Below are 21,300 nucleotides of genomic sequence, written 5' to 3'. Positions count from 1 at the left end.
AGAATTGTATTGACATGCGTTTTACTATTACAGCAAAATGATTATACATTGGCAATTGTATTGTTAAATAAAAAGTCAGTTGTACCAAAATCTGTGTGACTTGATTTTGAATTCACTTAACTCTGGCATTTAAAGAGTGTAAAGTTACACAAGTGTTGCCAGTTGGGCATCTTTTAGGATAAACTGTAGAAAGCCTTATAGACCAGTGTCTGATCGAATGTACTGTGGGAGTGGGAGGAGATGGAGAGAGGGGAGGGGGTTGGAGGCGAAAGGGGAGGGGGTGGAGTGGGGAGTGGGATGGAAAGGGGAGAGAGGGGAGGTGAGTAGGTAGACAGTACATTCGGCTGTCTCACTCTAGCAGCTTATTATCAGACTGCTGAACAAGAAAATCACACAGGGACCTAGCTTGTTAGCTCTGTGATTACATTTAGCTTTAGAAGCGTTTGCTCCAGGGTTTTACAGTAACAAGAAATGCATAGGATAAAAAACAGGGTATTTTGAGCTTTTTGATCAGGTTAAACAGGTCGCGAGAAGGAATTCTGTAATCTCACAGTGGGAACACTGCCTGTGCCTCCAATAGTGATTACACAGGTATTTGCAGGTGCTGCTGAAGGTGCATGTATGTAGCTTTGGTCTGTTAAAGGGTATGCTGCTCTGATATCAGACATCATCTGGAAAATCATTTTATGTAAGTACTGAGTATCTCGTGTTGTTTTAATTTACATTTATGTAATCTTTGACAAAGCAAAGATATGTTTTATTGGCTTATATTGGAGATAATTGTGTAGTCAAATTAGAATATGTACCGTAAGTGTCAAGGCCCATACACACTGGGTGATTTAAAGCTGAAAGCAGTTTAGATTTGTTCTTTGAGCTGCTCTTCAGAACTGTTTTTACAGCCCAACCATGAGCGGTAATGCGCGGTCCCGCATCATTGCCGGCTACCGCCGCTCATCTGCTGGTATTAACAGCAGATGAGCGATTGGGGTGGACGGCTTTCCGTAGCGTCCTGCTATGGAAAGCCGTCCTCTGGGAAAAAGGCTTAGATGGGCGACAATCGTTAAGTGTATATGCACTGAGCGATTTTCAACCCACCAATTTTCTTCATCATCCCTATATGCACCGGGCAAAATTCCAGTGTGTAAGCGCTTTAATAAAATGTTTTTTATTGAATGCTCCTCGCTACATGTGTGCGCTGTTGGTTTATTAAAGCACTGTAATTATTTCTGTATGTAAATCAACCTCCACACACAGTTTTTTTCTAATCAAACATGAGTGTGAGTGTTTTTAATTTGGGGACACAAGTCCTGGCTTGTGAATCTTGTAAGGGTTCAAGATTAGAGCTATCGGTTTCATCCTGCATGGCTATGGTTATACTGTTGTTTGGAAAGCTAAAAAGATTTATATATGAAATGAGTGGTACATGTGTATATGTAAGCGTGGGCAGGCCCTTCATTATGAGCAATCTGCATCTTTTCAGTACTGGGTAGAATAGAGCGCAGCAAGCCATGCGAGGGGACACGGTACACTGATACGGTGACCATGTCGACTTTCGCCGAAATTCAGACCAAAAACAACGTGGAAAACTCACGTCCACCTGTTGACCTTCCCAGTGTTTACCTAATGCTTGACCTTATCCATGTCGAACTATTTCATGTGTCAACGTAAGCCCTGTTGACCTTTAGTTGTCAACCTAATGTATATCGACTTTCGTGGTGTCGGCCCTATGATCCATACTCATTCTGACATGGTTGACCGTGTACAGCAGGAATGTCCGAACTATGGCCCTCCAGCTGTTGTGAAACTACACATCCCAGAATGACTTGCCATAGTTTTTGCATTCCCTAATATCAAAACTGTGGCAAGGCATGATGGGACTTGTAGTTTCACAACAGCTGGAGGGCCAAAGTTTGGACATGCCTGCTCTAGTTGTATGTTGATTGAGTCCTCACTACTTACATTTAAGCTGTAATGTGTATTGATCTGTGGCGCTCTTTATTTGTACTGTATTTTTGTTATTTATTCAATGTTATGCCAAGCTTTGTCTCCCTGTATTGTTCCTTTGTACGGCGCTGCGAAACACTTGTGGCGCCTTATAAATAAAATTATAATAATAATAATTATCAAAGCTTGGAGAGAGATTAAGTACCAACCTATCAGCTGTTGTTGTGTTAAAGAATGATAGGTATGAGCTAAGTGTTTAATCTTTCTGCACTTTAACTCTCTATAAGCATTGATAAATGTCCTTCTAAATCAGGCATGTCCAAACATGGCCCTCCAGCTGTTGTTTAACTACGAGTCCCATCATGCCTTGCCACAGTTTTTGCTATTAGGCAATACTTTAAACTATGGCAAAGCATGCTGGGATGTGTAGTTTCACAACAGCTGGAGGGCCATAGTTTGGACAGGCCTGTTCTAAATGTTTGACCAACTCTCCCTATTGACACTGTTTTGATGATCACTAATGCTGTGTACACACGGGGGCGATAGGAGCTGAAATAGCTGGGAATATGGTCGCTGAGCGACCATATTGCCAGTGATTGGAGTGTGCACCAGCGATAAATCGCCGGGTGCGCGCTCCCGTTTTCAGCCCCTGAATGGTCGCTGGTCGGAGGAGCATGCTCCTCCGACCAGCGACATCCCCTGCCTTTTCACCCAGCAGTGTTTAAATTTTCATCTGCGACCATCTCTGGTCGCAGATGAAAACGGGACAGGGGCAATATGATTGCTGAGCAATATATTGCTAGCAATATATTGCCAGCGATCATATTGCCCCGTGTGTACACACCTTAACTGTGAACAACTTATAGTAAAGTTTACTGTTTTAAGAGTATGAGATCAGTTTATGAAGTTTGACATTGGAAAAGTACCGGTATGTCTGTTGCTCTTAAGGCCCATACACAATGGGCGACTGAGCTGAAACCAGCTTAAGATGGCCATACATCAGAAAGATCGATAGCGCTCATGATTGTGTACAATTTCCCTTGAAATCCCCGGCAGTCCTTGGTGGTTTTTGGACACACAATCTACTCACAATCCATCATACATCAAACCCTTTGAGTGCCAACATCTGAAAGATGTGCAAAATATCTGCTAAAAACACCAGAGTTGCTCACATTTGTTATATAAATTCAAATAATAAATGTGTTAAAAAAAGATCATATTTCCTATATAAGGTAAACATTACAGGTCATTATGATGAATAAAAATGTTTGCTTTGCTATTTTCACACCTATTTTGACAAATTTACTTGGCACTCAAGTTAACATTAAACAATAGAAAAGCACTCTATGGGGTTTTGCCTACATGCAATACATTAGTGTTTCTTAATTCCTACTACAATTTCTAAAGCCTGAAAAATATGTAGATTTAATTGTGAAGATTAAAGCCCCCATACAATAATCCGACATGTCTTGTCTGATGCGATACATTGCTGATGGCTGCACATATGACTTATGTGCAGCACATCCGACCTCCAACTCCGACACGATGTGCATGCGACTGTGCATCGAGTTGGAGCAGATGTCATGCGATTTGATCTGATTTCTTGTCCCATCCATCAGTATCATTTGAAACCGGGCAATATCGCACTAGTGTATGGGGGCCTTAAGTTCTCTTACATTGACACACACACACTATTTTAGTCTAGCTCTATGTCGACTTGGATTGTGAAGTACAAACAAGTCCGTTTAAAAAAAAAATTGATGGAAAACTGATGTCAACATTTTCACTGTCGACCATTAGTGGTCTACCTACTGACTATCGGCCATTGGACCGGTTCCCTAAATTATGGGCCTGATTGAGTTGTATACATAGCTGATAGTTTGTGTACAACTCTGATGTTGAATGGCCTAGGAATGCACACCATTTATGTGCATATGCATAAAGCAGGCATGTCCAAACTGCGGCCCTCAGCTGTTGTGAAACTACACATCCCAGCATGCCTTGCCATAGTTTTAACATTCTTTAATAGCAAAACTGTGGCAAGGCATGATGGGACTTGTAGTTTCACAACAGCTGGAGGGCCATAGTTTGGACATGTCTGAACTAGAGGCTTGATGCCAACGATGGAGATGAGTATGCGGACAAAGATGGTCACTGAGTGTTGGAGTATAGGAGAGCTGTGAGTGAAATGTGAAGAGAAGAGGGCTTTGACAACAGGAGGGAAGAGGGCCCTGCTCGGAGGAGCTTACAATCTAGTAATTATCCACCTTAAATGTTTTGTGAACCAATTTGTTTAACATGATCTGAAATTTATTTTTGATTTACTAAATAGATATATTAGTGCTAGCTGTACGGATCTGCTTGGTTTTGCCTTCTTTAATCTTCTTTTTTTTTATTATTATTAATGCTTGGAGTCCTATTACATTAATGTATTGATTTTGTTTGCTATGGTTTCTAGTTTAATGGAGTGTTAAAAAAAGAAAATTCCCAGAATTTCACTATATGTTTTTTTTCTATAAATGTAAAATGAGGTTCAATAAAATAACTATTGGAGAAAATAGAAGAAAGAAGATGCCCAGTTCTGCCTTTTGGTATGTTTAGATTGTGCTAAAACCATTTCATCTATGAAAGTTCTAAGTGTAGAATGTGAAAACTTTTAGCAATTGAAAACCCTCAGTATACTAACAAAGAAGCAGATTAGTTTTGTTAATCTCTACTGACCCAGATTCAAGTGGCGGCTGTATTTGGATATTACAGATCAGTCACGCTTGCTTAGCTCAGTACTAAACTCTTATAACGACAGTAGTATGTGGTAATTATTTTACGTGACTAATTTATTAATCCCCCAAAATACACTTTCAGTCTAGGAAATTTCGCTAGCTCTAAATATTATTAAATAAGCCATAAATTTAAGCGGACACTTAAATAATGAGAACGCTATTATCACTCTGCTGAAAGTGAGATATTTTGCAAGTCATTCCATGTTTGAAGTCCATCAGATTGTGTTGATAACCTATTATATCATGCATGCTGCACTCATTTGTCTCTGCATACCTCACCTTTCCATTCTTAAACTATATATAGTTATAAACTAGTCGTAGTGCCTTCCACCATCTGGTGAACTTGACATAAATGAACACAGGAGACGGCACTCACCGATCAAAGTAGCCTGTCTTTCAAAACATGGGTGCAAACAAAATAGTTATGATGATACCAGTTTCAAGGCCTAAGCTCGGAGGCGGACTAGGACAGACTTCTGTGGGTGTCCTAACACGTCTGACTGGTGAAGTCAGATGGTCACCTGGGAAGCCCACCGATGTCTGGCTGTGAAAATATGTGGAAGTTAATATAACTATCCGTTTGCTGTATCCTTTGGTACCGTACCTGTTCGACTGTTACCGACCCGGACTGATTCCGACTACCCGATTGCCTCATTCCTTGGTACTGCATCTGCTCGATTGTTACTGACCCGGCTAGACGACCACTCTCCCATTATCCACAAGCTACTACCTTCTCATTCAGGAAACCTGACCAGGAGGCCGCGACCGACGTGTCGGGCGCCGCAAAAGCCCAAATCCCAATTGGAGGGGTCAGTGGCAGCAAACACCCTTTGGTGTTTGTGACACCCCCACACCCAGCTGGCTAAACCCCTAACTCTTCTTTGTGGGTGCCTAAACCCCCCCTCCACCCCTGGGTGCCTGCTAGCTAGCCCCACATACTTGCTGATCGAGATCCCGGTGTTGGGGTCCTGGAGTTCTGGTTCTGGTGGCATCGGTATACTGAACTCCGTCATGCTAACTGTTCCGTATGACACGTATACCTATCTATCTAGCCAAATGTTATAGGGTGTGAGCATGAGAAAATGAGACTTTGGGAGATTTCTCTTTCCCTTTTACTTTTTTTTTTTTAAAGTGGCAATCGTTTACATCGCAAAACCAAGTTGATTTTGCCAAGTAATTAATTGATGATTTAAGAAAATGGGAAAACGCTGCCAAAATCTCTCACTTTCTGATTCTCACACACTATAACATTTGACCCATAGAGCGATAAAGGGCCTGATTCAGAACTGTTTGCTAGGCTGCATGTAATTGCAAGCCTAGTGAATAGGTAGATGCCGCCTGGCAGAATGACACCCCCCACCCCCCCTCGCCGCACAAATCCTCATGCTAGCATACGAGGGGCTGCGGATGCTGACGCATCGCCACGCGTGCAGCCGCAGGGCCGAAAAATCATTAGATGTCATTCACCGTCAAATTATTTTTCTGCCAGTTCTGTTGAAAAGTCGGGATGTGCGAGTTAGGATTGGGGGAATCCAGACACCCCAATTAGAACTCGTGCTCCGAGCCTGTTTGGGAATTCCCACACAGACTCGGAGCGCGGGTCTCCAGACCTCGTGAGATCCCACCATCTGATCTTGCAAGATCCGGACCCAATAAAATGGCGGGCGGCCGGTCTCCATCTTCACTCCTGTCTAGGAGAGTGAAGAAGCAGCATCCTTTCTGCCTGCTGTCCCACCCAGCCATCCTGAAAAGTCCAGTGATAGTGCTGCATAAGTCCAGTCCAGTGATACTGCCTTTAAAGATTTTCTCGGCTCCTGATTGGCCGCTAGGCGGCCAATAGAATCATTCGGATGAGAGGCGCGGAAGATGAAACATCTCTGAGCCTCTCATTCCAATCAGGTACTGGCGGCTGATGCGGTGGACTACGGCGGAGACGGAGAAGATGACGGGATCTTCGCCAGAGGACCTGGTGAGTAGGATTTCCTTCCACAGGGCCCCCATGGATTTCTTCGGATCCAGGACCCTGGACTCTTCAGCCCTGGAGCCCCGGAACCAAGGCACCGGACCCAGGGACCTACCTACGGGCTCAAGATAGGTTAGTATCAGTATGTATGGGCTTTGGATGTATTAAAGTTTTATTTTTATTGTGTGTCAGTGTGTGTTTGACTATTTTTATTACTGTGGAACTACAAGTGCCAACAGGCCCTTTAATGCCCCACATGCTGGGACTTGTGGTTCTCCAAGTCCCAGCATGCGGGGGAGGCTTGCTAGGACTCATAGTTCCACAGTAAAAGACAATAGTTGTTATTATATTTTTTTACACTTTAATCAGCCCAGTGACCACCGCACAGGGTCACCGGGGACAGAACCAGGCTTCAGCCTGGTCAGGTAAGCCCTGGAGGGGGGGCCTTAATTGGGGGGGTCCCCACTCCCCCAGAGCCCCTGGCCAGGCTGACTGGTCAGTAGGGATGAATGTTTTGGCCGCGGGACCTTATCTAATAAGTGTCCCCCGGTTGTGACATTACCCTGCTGGCTGGTTTGGCCTGGGGCTGGTTCTTAAAATACGGGGTACCCCTAGTCATTTTGTCCCCTGTATTTTGGGAACCAGCCCCAGGCCAGAAGCCCTATTTGTCAGGTTTCCTGATTTTTTTTTTTTTTTAATACCAGCCCCGGGTCTTTCAGCCTGGTGCTGGTTACGGCTTTTAAATGGGTAAAACTCTGCTTTTTACCCATTTTAAAAAACCCAGTATTTTTAACCGGGTACAGCAACCTGGAGCTTTCCCACTGCAGCTCTACCCGTTTAAAAAGCCTAAAAAAAACAGCAAATTAATGTTTAAGAGCTGCAGTGGGAAAGGGGTATTAGAGAGAGGGTATTTTTGAGATCTTCACACAAAAAAAGTATATTAAAACCCTGTATTTGTAAGGGTGTATACCGCTATTTATATTGGTTAGCGGGGGTGCTATCCTACCAACTAAGTATGTATAGTAGCAAGAAAAGAGAAAGAGTAGTTGTAACGGATGCACTCCAAAAGATTTGTTCTTATATTTATGAGAACATTGTCCAAAATGGTATCCAAAGTGGGGAATTATTGGTATCAAAAGTGGGGAATTATTCCCCACTTTGGATACCATTTTGGACAATGTTCTCATAAATTTAAGAACAAATCTTTTGGAGTGCATCCGTTACAACTACTTTCTCTTTTCTTGCTACTAATGTAAAGTCAGCCTGGACTGAATTTTCGTTTACACGCTCTCCTCCAAATTCGGGGTGTGTGCTGACCTCATTTGATTGAGTGTCAAGCAGGCATTGACACTCCTGCGTGTGCAGGGGAACACCCAGCATTTTTAGTGGGACGCCCATAGCTGTGTTAACAGCGAAACGCATTGGTGCCTCACACGTGCAGCCGCTGTGCTTTGGATCACCCACACAAGGAACTTTTTTCTGGAAACCAGTGAGTAAACCAGCCCCTCCTAATCTGGATTGGTGCAGGAAATCCATCCTGACTCGCCTAAGGCGTCCACTCAGGGAGTTTGCGCATGCACAAACCCCCAACATTGGGGATGGATTTGACCCCTAACGAACTGGTCTGAATTGGCTCCAAAGATCTATAGACATAAATCTCGAGATAGATATACCTGTCTCGACCATTCTGCTATGTTCCATCCTGTATTATACATGCATTTGCAAGCTGGAGGAGGGTCAGAACAGAGCCGATGGGATGCAGGACCGAGGAATTGGTGTGTGCTGGAATAGGATACAGCAGTGCAGGCAGCTGACAATGGGGCTTGGAGCAGGTTGGAAGTTGGCAGACTGATATTTTTACTAGTATGTAACGCTTTTATTTTAACATGAAAATTACAGACATATCAACGTAACCGTTTTAATTACAGAGAAATGTAACTGTTCAGGATTTCTCACTTTCTGACTAAATTAACTTTGTTAACTGTTTTACATTCTAATGCTTCATTTATAGCAATAAGCCAGGCAAGTACCGCCCTGGTTGTACGTCTTGCCAACTGAATATGTCTTTGTGAACTTCAGTATATTCCAATGTCAACAAGGCGTAATGTTCCTCTTGGCAAATACAAGTTGGCAATACAGTACATCATTCATATATCTTAGTCAGCCAATGTTTCCATGCTACTGTTTTAGATATTGCATGTTCTATAGGGTATGGATCATTGGGTAGGTAGCATGATTGTCGACAGGACTGTAGGTCGACATGGATTGGGTCGGCACAATCATTAGGTCGACAGTCAAAAGGTCGCCTTGGGGTTTTTCTATTTTTTTTTTTTTGGTCCCGTATTCCGACACAGCGTCTATTCTTGGCAGGCTGGGGGGGCTCCCAACTGTACCTCCCCCCCCACCGCGGGACAATGGCGGCCCCGGGCAGGATGCGGGAACGTCCCCGAATATCGGGACGTTCCCGCGGTAAGTGGGACAGTTGGGAGGTATGGTTAAATGTGTGTTGGTAGCCAATTCACCTACCAGTATATATTTGGATTGTGGGAGGAAACCGAGTACCCGCGGAAAACCCACGCAAGCACAGGGAGAATATACAAACTCCACATAGTTAAGCCATGGTAGGAATCAATCCCATGACCTAAGGGGCAGTAATAATGACCATTATACAATGCTAACCTACTCAACACAATATTTCAAAAGTCATTTATTTATTTTACATTATTATCTTTCCGTAGTGCGGTATATAATCAAATATTTTATATAATAGATATTAACATAGTTTTGAACTTGAATAATTTAATCTAAAATGTAGTTTACTAGCTTATTTTATACTTTGTCATAACCTGGGGTGGGCCCCCTTTCTCTCTGGGCCTGGGTTGCCAGTCCTCACAGTCCCCTCCTGATGGCAACCCTGCTAAGTAGTCTGCTTCCTGTTCTTGTGCAATACTGTGTGCAAATGTGCTACGGTACTGTAGATGCAATTAGCTGTTGATGCAGCAACCAATGTCCTACTTGTGCATTTATTTATGTATTATTTGTTTAAAACTGGCAGGTCGTGCAACAATTTGACCATACTTGCCTACTTTTGAAAACTAGTTTCAGGGAGATTATAGTTGGTAGCAGAATTTTGCACAGCGCCCCAATTTGAGGGTGTGTGTCAAGCTCCACCCAAAGGGTGTGTCTAATTCCATATATGGAGAGATTGTGAAATGAGATTGTGCACCTAGAAGTGTGGGTGTGCACTGCTACATCTGAGAGGAATCTTCTAAAATGACTTATATCCAAATATAGATGAGCCCCAGAGCAGTTAGTAAGAGCTGCTATACTGTACTTGCTAAAGTGCTGGGAAATGGTGCTGATGATCTCATTCCTTTTTTCCCTAAAAATGTAACAGTGTAATGTGGGCTAGGTATAATGAGGGAGATTGGTAGACTAATGAGGGAGATTGCTGCTATTTCAGGGAGTCTCCTGCAGAATGCAGGAGGGTAGGCAACTATGAATTTGACTTTTCAGTCAAATAATTTGCAGCTGCTCTGATGTCTTTCTTTGTTATTAAAAATGAACGCATAGCTTTTTTAAGCCTGGGGCATGTGATTCTACATCTTGCCCATTGCTGGTATTTGTTCCATGCTGGCATTACATTAGACAGTCTTGTTCTCTTCAACTGTCATTGCTGAAGCTTCTGCCAAATATATACTAACAATCTCCCCATCAGAGTTACTGGTGGCTCCTCCTGCAGCCAGGCTACCCAAAATTATACACAGCAGGGCAGTCTAACACACATGACTGTTATAACCCCCAAATATTATTTGCATTATTACTTTTATAATCTACGTAGTGTATTTTTTTTATTTTGTCTGCTACCTGCATAATATACCTGTATGCTTTTGTGTATGGCTAAACAAATGCTGTAGTACATTATACAGAATATATTGTTTATATCTTACATCATAAAACTGTATAATATATTGAGCATCATTTAATTAGCCAATTTCATTAATTAGTTTATGGTATAATTTTTATTTGTAACTTAATTATTTTCTGTAAAGCTTTCTTATACCCTTTTTGGGTTATTACCAGTGCAAGCCAGCGAGATGCAGGGCTTGTCTCGGTGTGAAAGTATTAATCCGGGTCAGCGGCAGTGTGAAAGGCAGACCCGCTCATAAATGACCTAAAAGGCTGTTAGAGAGGGCAAGCTTAGGAGAGCTTGGATATAGCGATGACCAAACGTTGGCGTGAAAGGGTTATCGAAGGGGCAGATATATCAATTAGTTTTATCATACACAGCAAGTTTTAAACACAATTGGGAGCTGATTGGCTGGAGCAACACATATTTTAAAATATTGGTATTTCAGCCCCTATGTTTGAACCCCTAGCTCAGACTCGTATTCATTATCCTGGCTCGGAACCGGTGGCTTCAGTGTGAACAGGGTAATACAGCTGTAAATCATAGTTTTCAGGCTATGGCATACCCTCCAACATCTCATACCTAAAAACCGGTACAAATTGGGGGGAGGGACGTAAAGGGGGTGTGGCCATGCCCCCTTTCCTACCCTGAGCACTTAACACACAAAAATAAAAAAATTTATTTATAGACCAATATACACAGTAGCGGGCTACAGACTGGGTTTAACAACCTGAAAGTTGCATTGCTGAGGGTCTCCCCAGCTTACCACAGCCCGCAGCTCCCCCTCCTTTGGTCTCCCTGGTCTTCGCTCCTCTAGCTCACTCTTTGCAGTATCCAGATTCTGGCTTAGCGCTTCCCTGTCCAGCGGCGCACAGTGCATGTACACAGCCCTGCCCGCATGCGGGCATCCCTCGCCTCAGAGTCCTTCTATTACCTAGACCGGGGGGGGGGGGGGACAAGCAGAGAAATAATCAGGCTATTTGCAGACTGCTGGATGAAACCTTATTTAAATCGGTACAAAAAGGTACATTGGTTTTAGCCAGTACAGACCATAAAAAAACGGTACTGTACCGACTAAAACAGTACAGTTGGAGGGTATGCTATGGTACATTTTTAAGGTTAGGGTTTATACTCCTTTTGTACCATGTTTTGAGTTAATAGCTTCGCAATATAAAGCCACTTTTAATCCAGTTTTATACCTTAACCTCTGTTGAGGCAAAACATTGTTATTAAAATATTTACCATAAACAGTCTTTTAACCCCTTCCCGACGAGGCCTTTTTTGTTAATTTTTTTTTTTTTCCTCCTCGCGTTCAAATAAGCGTAACTTTTTTAATTTTCCGGCTATATAGACACATGAGGGCTTTTTTTTTGCGGGACAAGTTGTACTGTTTAATGGTACCATTTACTATACCATATAATATTCTGGGGAATCAGGAAATAATTCAATGTGGGGTAAAAAAGAAAAAAAACGCAATTCCACAATTTTGCGCTGGTTACGGTTTTTTTGGAGTTCATAGTTCGTTTAAAATGATGGGTTATCTTTATTCTATGGGTTGTTACGATTCCGGTGATACCAAACTTATATAGTTTTCGTTATGTTTTACCACTAAAAAAAAAAATAGAAACTTTTACGGTTTTTCTAATTTGCGTCGCGTCGCCATGTTCTGCGGCTTATAACTTTTTTATTTTTCCACCTACGGACCTGGGTGAGGGCTCATTTTTTGCGGGCTGAAGTGTACTTTTTAATTAATACCATTATGGGATATGGGCGACTTTCTGATCTCTTTTAGTTATTTTTTTTTGGGTAGGCGATGCGACCAAAAAACGTAGTTTTGGCGTTGGGAATTATTTTCCGTTTACGCCTTTAACCGTGCGGGATAACTAATGTTATATTTTAATAGATCGGACTTTTAGGAACGCGGCGATACCAAATATGTTTATTTTTTTATTTTTTATTTATTTTTATTTGTGAAATGGGGAAAGGGGGGTGATTTGAACTTTTAATATTTTTTTATTTTTTTTTTATTTTTAAACTTATTTTTTTTTTTTTTTTTTTACTTTTACTACAAGGCCCCCTAGTGTACTTGACCACTAGGGGGCGCGATCGCCTGTACTAGGTTCAGCCATAGAGCTCTATGGCTGAACATAGTGATTTTCAGCACTTCCTATTACATCCTGCCTCAGGCAGGATGTAATAGGAATGCTGACACGGCCAGCACAGGGGTCTGCATTAGACCCCTGGCTGCCATGGCAACCAATCGGCACCCTCCGATCTCGCCGCGGGGGGCCCCGATCGGCGCCGGAGGGGGGCGCCCCCCCTCCGATCAGCTATTTAAGCACTGCGGGCGCTTTGCCTGCGGTGCTTAAAGGGTTAAACGGCCACGATCGGCGAACTCGCCGCTCGTGGCCGTGAGAGCAGGTACCTGGCTGTAATATACAGCCATTACCTGCTCTCTTTCAAGCCAGCTCACTCCGTGAGCTGGCTTGATTCCCCCGCAACCGACATATGACGTAAATGTACGTCATATGTCGGGAAGGGGTTAATGTCTGTAATTCCACTAATTGTTTAGTATCATGTTCCTTTTGATCCCCTTGTTGACAGGTTTTACTTTTGTGTATGGAACAAACAACGTGTATAACGTCTTATTGTTTTCAAATAGTTCACACCTGTTAATCCTGGTTTTGCAGCATTTCTTCATGTGGAATAAGCTGCTGGGCATCAATTAATCAGAGATGTTTGGACAGGATGCTTCACTGTTTCCTTTACTCTGTATTAGGGCTCGTTCAGACAAGCGGTTAATGAGATTTTTGTAAGAATTTTCTCACGCAATGATGCAGATGAAACCTTCTATTCGTCTGAACAGTAGCCATGTGGCACCGTATTATTTTGAAGGTGGTTTACGTCGTGTAAACCACCTTCAAAATAATACTGTGCCACATGGCTACTGTTCAGACGAATAGAAGGTTCACCCTCACGGAGTTTGTGCATTGCCAAACCGTTCTAGTAATGTTCATGTGAACAATAGAACCGTTTTGTTCATGTATTGTTTCATCTGAGCAAAATCTAGAAACGCTTGTTGGCAACTGGTCTTAGCTAGTGGTTCCGTTGATAGATCTACAGTGTCTAGATCGAGGGTCAATAAGTCTACCCCAAATGGTAAAGAGGGTCAAAGGTCACCATTCATGTTGGCATTAGAGATGGGCCGTTCGTTCTTGAACCGGATCTTTTGAGCGGGTCCCATTCAAGAACGAATGAGCCGCCGATCCCAAAAAGGTGATCCGTTTCAGTTTACAATGCATTTTCCTGATCTCAGTGCTGCCACCTGTGGCTGAGATGTACTACCTCTGCAGAATGAATACAGTGCTGTGACTACAAGTGATAGAAAGATTAGCTGCCATCGGTGCAGGGATGGCCATCGGTGCAGACGCCATCGATGTTTGCCATTGATGGCGATTCTGCACCCAGCCATCGATCAGTATTTTTACTCGGTCATGTATATTCCCCCTTTTCTTACAAGTGAGCCGAGGCTCTGTCGAAAAGATCCGTATCTTTTTTTTTTTCCGTTATATACGCTGTGAGATCCGGTGGATCCCGGCTCAGCTTAATGATCCGTTTTGCCCATCTCTAGTTGGCATAGAAACAGAATATCGTAGTGTGCCCAGCATAGTCCTTTTGACCCTGTTGACCTTTCCCATGTCAACCTTTTGACCCTATCAACATATTAAATGTCTATCTAGACTGTATCTAATAATCCACACCATTTAGCTAGTCCCTGGAGATGAGCAAAATGATTTTATGGATACAGTGAGTGTACTGTATGTATATATAATTTTTTTAAATGAACTGTTAGACGATAATATCTACATTCAATAAACTTTTTTTCTTTTCTCATACTGTGTGTTTCAGAGATGTGGGTCGGGCTGGAGTCTGATATCTTCACCATGGGATTGTGGTCCATCAGCATTGGCGCTCTTGGGGCAGCAGTAGCAGGGATACTCCTAGCAAACACAGACTATTTCCTAACTAAAACTGAGCAAGCTACTTTGGAATACTTAGGAGAGACAGAACTGAAGACCATATCAGACGGTAGAGGAGGTGTTTTGGTTTTTTTGTTTGTTTATTTGGAACCTACTTATTTATTTTAATTTTTTAAAGATGGTTATCCCATATGTTTTTGTGTGTTCTGGACATGCAGGTTATACTTTAACTCAAAGTTTGTATCACTTTAGTGTAGGGAGGTACAATATAGTCCTTTGCGACTGAAAGGACTGGGTCCTATTGTCCACCAGGGACAGGTCCAAAGCCATTAGACAGCACTACATACTGCACAAAACTGAAGCTTTTTTGAGGTTTCAGAAGAACTCAAGGACCTTTACCCAGCTGATCTGACTGATACATATATATGAAAGACATCAGAAGGACAGTGTAATCCTTGCACAACAGGTTCTGGATAGTCCTAATGGACCTATTTCAACTACAAAAAGAGATCAGCTGGTCAAGTTTATAAAACTTCTGATGCTGCTTACGACAATGTCATAATATATATATATATATATATATATATATATATATATATATATATATATATATATATATATATATATATACACACACACATATATACACAAGGGCCCTCAATAATGATCCCCTCCCTCATCTGTACATGCACAGATGATGGAGTAGGTCATTGATGACCTGCAGCAGCACGCATTGGCCATCACAATCGCTCATTTTATTGCCTAGTGTATACGGGGCTTTATTAACCCTGAGAAACCCAAATGAAAACAACAAAGCTCAAACTGAAAAAATGGACATCTATATCTTAAGGAGTCATCCTTGGAACCAACAATAAGAAAAGCATCAAGTGCACTATATCATGGTGAACAGTACCTAATGAAATACACTAATGCTAGGATGAGCAAAGTGCATTTGTCCATAAAATGATTGCCTAAAATAAAAAAATGTCATAAACATAAAGGACTGTGGGTGAAGAGGAAAAAGGCATAAAGCTGATTCAATGTCAACCTTAGCCTTCAAAGTTCTGTCACCAAGACTCTGCATAGATCCGGGGAGAGTGAATTATTAATGGAAGGATAAGTGTATCAGCCTTTCACAAGACATTTTTGGAACCACAACAAGCTAAGAGAGATAAAGACCTTCAAAAAGAGCAAAAGAAGGGCAGCACATGCACCCTAAATCTACTTCTGTATGTACTTTGTCAAATAGAACATCTGGGATTGTGTCGATTTCATCCAGTTAATGAACAACGGGCGAAGTTGTAGACCCCAGACTCCCCAGGGGATTGAATCCTGTTGTCTGGGGAGTGGGCCTTGGCAACAAAAGGAGGACAGGAGGCTACCATCTTCTAACTGGCTCAACAAAACAATAGGAACAACAACAAGCACAAGACCTGTCAATCGAAAGTATCAGTACCTAACCATTACCAGCTAAAGTACAAACAAGTGATGCTCATTTTTGCTTTACATTAAACAGCTGTCGGTCAATTAGTGAAAACTCTTTTTAGAGACAATCTTTATAAATAATACAGATTAAATCATAATTTATTCATCTCAAAAGAAAAGACGAACCCAGATCACACGTGTCCGGTTTCAGTTATGTAGAAAACTACGATCTGTCAGCAAACCCCACCTCAATAAGTACCAGGTTATTAAATGCCGATATAAGTTAACTATATTTCTGCTATTTAGTCTAGCCTATATTTATTCATTCATTATACTGTAGCTTCTGAATCTGTTTTTCAATTTGTATTCTTGTATGTAATCCTCATTAGTGAAATTTAGTGACAGATATATATATATATATATATATATATATATATATAGTCATATATATATATATATATATATATATATATATATATATATATATATATATATATATTTATTATTATTATTTTTTTATATAAGAAATTTGTGCATATGCAGAAGAATTAAATACGATCGGCATTTCTTCTGCAGAATCCAGAACTTTCAAAGCTAAAGATCTATGGGAGAGGAATGGAGCTGTAATTATGGCTGTCCGCAGGCCTGGATGTGTTCTATGCAGAGAGGTAAACTACAAATGAAACAGAATATATCACTTATCTTATATATGGATTTTTCCATCATAATATTGCATTACTAACTCAAGGGTCACTTATGAAAGCATTTTGTGATCAGTCCTATAATTAATAAATTAGTATAATATTAATAGGAAGCATTGTAGCTTGGTGGTTAGCATTGCTGTCTCACATTCCTGGTCATGGCAAAGGAATGGCATGTATTCTCTTTAGAGAGCTGCATAATTAAGGAATGCTTACTTATTACCACTGCCTCACTGTTACAGCACTGTCACTGACCTACGATTCCTGCATCTGGATGCGTTGGCCATGTACCCTGTAGCCCCGCTTCCTCATTTGACTAAATATGTTCATCAGCTATAAGCCGTACTCTGGCTCTGTGGACAATAAAGTTCCCCATACACTACAGCGATATGTCTGACCCTGAAGTCAGATGCGATTTCTCTTGAACTCCACCTGGACCTTCCTGGGGGTGATTCCATCCGATTTTTTTGTAGTCATTTTTTGCTTAAGTTAGATTTCCTATATCTTATACAACTGTATCATAAGATATATCTGATGGAGATTGGTATGAAATCCCAGCGGTCAAAATCCAGACGCTGAAATTCCGACAAGGGGGGGACGTGGATCCCCCCCCCCCCCCCCTCCTGCTTAGCGAGCCAGTTGCCTCGTGGACACCCATAGAGGGAGAAAGTGTCAGGATTTTGACCGCCGGGATTCTAACTGCATTCATCTGATGGGCTGGTATAGGAGGCTAGAGGGACTGGAAATGCAAGTCAAACTTTCTGCAATATATCGCATGCACAAAATGCACTCCTTTTTCCATCCAATTCCATGTGATTCTGATAAATCAGTGGTGCAGTATGAGCGATCTAGGGGCTCCTATCCGAAACTCCCAGGACCACGGATCGGATCAGATGGAAAACCAATTTGATTTGCCACTTCACAAACGATATAGGTCTGAATTCATGTGTGATGGATCTTGATCTGATTTTGGTTGAGATTATAAATTATGTCTGTTTTAAAATTTGATCCATAGTTCTTTCAATATATAAAATACATAAAAAATATTTTAAGCTTTTGATGTGTGTATTGTTAAGACCAATATCTACAATCGTTCTGAGGGTTCTTTAGACCTGATTGCTGCTCCTGTGCGAAATGACAGATCAGAGAGCCACTGCCCGCCAGAGTGAACACCCGCCCTGTGCAAGGCTGCAAATGGCTTGTCAAAATATTGCAGCTCTTCGCTCGGCTGCAAATCCATATACAACTCAATCACTATTGATTGATTTAAACGTCTGGGCAGGCCTGCCTTTTTCCTGACACCCCCAGAAAAAAGGGCAGTTACCACCCACAAACGGGGCCTTCCTGTGACTGGAACTGTGGACGGCCTGTGAATAAAAAATCTGGTGTCGCGCCCAGATGCATGCACAGTCATTTTATCGTCGCTAACCTTGCAAAATCGCAGGGCTGTGATCAGGTCTGAATAACCCATTATATTGTTACCATTGGAGTTAATACTATATTAATTAATATTATTCTCTACATACTGTAATATCAAGATTTTAAAAGTAAACCATGATGCATATTGGTAAAATCAAGAAGTAATCACTTTTGAAAACTAGTTTGAGGTTAAAGTGTGTAGCAGAATGCGGCTCCTGACACTTGGCGTACTGTTGAGGGGGTGTGTTATGGTCCACCTACTGTACATAGGGTGGACCCACTTAAATGCTGGTTGCAAGATATTACTGTATAACATGTAGCAATATATTATGGGAAACTTTACCATTATTGGCACAGGTTGAATATCCCTTATTCAAAATGCTTGGGACCAGAAGCATTTTGGGTAATGTATTATTCCTTCATTTCAGAATATTTTTATATTTCAATGAGGTATCTTGAGGATGGGATGCAACAAAATGCATTTTTGTTGTATAAACACATCTGCTACATAAAATACACACAAATAGATTGTATTTGTGCATGAAACAAGGTTTTAAAACATGAAACAAAGTTTGTGTACTATTTTAGGCGCTGAATTTGAATGCTAAGTAAGCATTTTCTTGCACAATTTAGTGCCAGTTACATATCCCCAGTAGCATACCTCCCAACATTCAAATGCTGTGAAGAGGGGTACTTCGCGCCGCTGGCGTGCAACCAAAGTTTTGGGGGGGTGGTCTAGCCACAAGGGGGCGTGGTCTATTATTGCAAGTCCATGCCCCATTTTTGCTGTTGTGGGGGCATGGCTAGAGGCTCTGTAAGCTGCTGGCTGTGTCCCGCGGCAGGGTGCACACAGTGTCTATTCATGGGTGACGGGGGACTCCCAACTGCCCCCCCCCCCCTCCACGGGACACTGTTAGCCCTGGGCGGGACGCAGGAAAGTCCCAAAAAAGTGATGCTCCCGTGAAAAGCGGGATGGTTGAGAGGTAAGGGTTAAGATAACTAATAAAACCTGTCACTTCTCACACACACACCAGCAGCATTGGCAGATGCTACTAGATTGTAAGATCCTCTGAGCAGGGCCCTCTTCCCTCCTGTTGTCAAAGCCCACTTCTCTTCACATTTCACTCACAGCTCTCCTATACTCAAACACTCAGTGACCATCTTCATCTGCATACTCCTCTCCATCATTGGCCTCAAGCCTCTAGTTCTATGTTGATTGAGTCCTCACTACTTATATTTAAGCTGTAATGTGTATTGATCTGTGGCGCTCTTTATTTGTACTGTATTTTTGTTTATTCAATGTTATACCAAGCTTTGTCTCCCTGTATTGTTCCTTTGTACGGCGCTGCGAAACACTTGTGGTGCCTTATAAATAAAATTATAATAATAATGCCGAGATAAGAAGACACAGATCATATTGACGAAGTAAGTTGTATTCCCTATTGCCACTGGTCCTACATGGTTTTGCTGAGAGTTGACAGCAGAGGCAGGTGAAACTGGGCAGAAGTCATGCTAGCAATTGCATCAAATCACTGTCCTTGCACAAACCTTTTTTTAGTGGAACCCTGGCTCCAGTGAAGAATGCAGTGAATTGGGAGATTTGATTTTTAATGCATGGCAGCAGGAGATAAGAGCTTTAAAATGGATTTTCTCATCAGATTCAGGAAGGAAGTAATTTAAGCTCATTTTTAACTTGTAAGCCTATTATGAGCTCTTGAACAAGCTTAGTAGACTCTGTTGTCGGAATGAAGACCTGGAATGAAGACCTTGCATTAAACAATGTATGTTATTGAAAGTATTTGTCATCAATTAAAACCCGTTGTAAATGATTTGTGATGCGTCCAATTTCCGAGGTACAGTATAACAGTAGTTGTCATTTTTCATTTCAGGAGGCCTCAGGCCTGTCTTCTCTTAGGCCTGAGCTGGACCAGTTGGGAGTTCCACTCTATGGTGTGGTAAAGGAGAAGATTGGAACAGAAATTGAAGACTTTCAACCTTACTTTAATGGAGAACTTTTTCTTGATGAAAAGGTGAAAATTCTTTTACTCTTCTTTGTTTGTTGACCTATGTCATTTTTGAAAATAATATCCTGTAAGCTTTAAATAGCTTATTAGATTTTTTTAAAAAGTATATACTTTAAGGCAAATTATATTTTGTGCCTTTATTTATGTATTAACAGTTTCTTATATAGCGCACACATATTCCGCAGCGCTTTACAGAGAATATTTGAATATTCACATCAGTCCCTGCCCCAGTGGAGCTTAAATCTATACATGTACACAAACACACTCATTCTTTCTAGGGTTAATTTTTGTTAGGCATCAAATAACCTACCAGTATATTTTTGGAATGTGGGAGAAAATCGGAGTACCTAGAGGAAACTCGCACAGATCAGGCCATGGTGGTATCGAACTTGTGACCTCAGTGCTGTGAGGCATTAATGCTAACCATTACACCATCCATTTGCTGTCAGTGGCATACCATGAGTGCTCTGGACACCTGCCCCACCCCATTGTGCACTTCATCACTGACCATGCTTTCCCCGCTCAGCTGTTCATCTGACGCACAACTGTTCAGACTTCACAGATACTTCTCACTGGTGGTAACAAGAGGGTGTGAAACAATTTTAAAAGTAGGCAGCACATAGTGGGTTAGGGGCGCCATCAGGGAGGAACTGCAGGGACTCTAGTCCTGGGCCCAGACCAAAAGAGGGCCCAGAACTGGAGTTTATAAAGTATAATTTGTCATAAAGAAAGTTCACATTTCTTTTGAAGCAATGTCGAGTTTAAAGGTTGAGTAGTGTGGGGTCCTGCCTATTTTGTCAGTCCCGGGCCCACATGCCGCCCACAATGACCGTGCTCTTGCGGACAGGTTTTTTCGCACGGAGAGACCCGTCCGTGTGCGGTCGTCGCACATGCGTATAGCGAAAGATACGCATGCGCAGATGGGAAAAAAAAACCTATCCGACCATGTATGGTCCCACCGCACCAACCAGAATTGGGTTGGAGGAAATATTATAATTTTGCACCTGGGCCCACAACTCACATGTTGTGCCACCAGTTAAAGCATCATGATCGCTAAGTGAACAAGATGTAAGGAATAGGTGAGATAAGTCATTTGAGGTACAAAATAAAATAATGAGGGGGATTAATGAACAGCAAAAGTATTCTAATTGAAC

The 21,300-nt window shown here is 41.9% G+C and overlaps 1 protein-coding gene across 2 annotated transcripts in view; it reads left to right on the top strand.

The window, feature by feature from the left end:
* Positions 1–319: 319 nt before the first annotated feature.
* Positions 320–21,300, top strand: part of PRXL2A (peroxiredoxin like 2A) — a 34,763-nt gene continuing 13,782 nt past the window's right edge. The window contains exons 1-4 of one of the 2 annotated variants that reach the window (XM_083146318.1): positions 320–688; positions 14,507–14,686; positions 16,579–16,670; positions 20,012–20,152. In XM_083146318.1, the coding sequence (XP_083002444.1) occupies positions 14,509–14,686; positions 16,579–16,670; positions 20,012–20,152 (411 nt within the window). In that variant the 5' untranslated portion in view covers positions 320–688; positions 14,507–14,508. Of the gene's footprint in view, positions 689–14,506; positions 14,696–16,578; positions 16,671–20,011; positions 20,153–21,300 lie in introns of both variants that reach the window. The other variant, XM_083146317.1, reaches the window with a different exon arrangement.

This window comes from Crinia signifera, chromosome 6, assembly GCF_055691185.1.
Source record: "Crinia signifera chromosome 6, ASM5569118v1, whole genome shotgun sequence".
In the NCBI taxonomy this organism is placed as follows: domain Eukaryota; kingdom Metazoa; phylum Chordata; class Amphibia; order Anura; family Myobatrachidae; genus Crinia; species Crinia signifera.
Note: the sequence above shows the minus strand (reverse complement) of the source record. Positions and strands in the feature narration are given on the sequence as shown.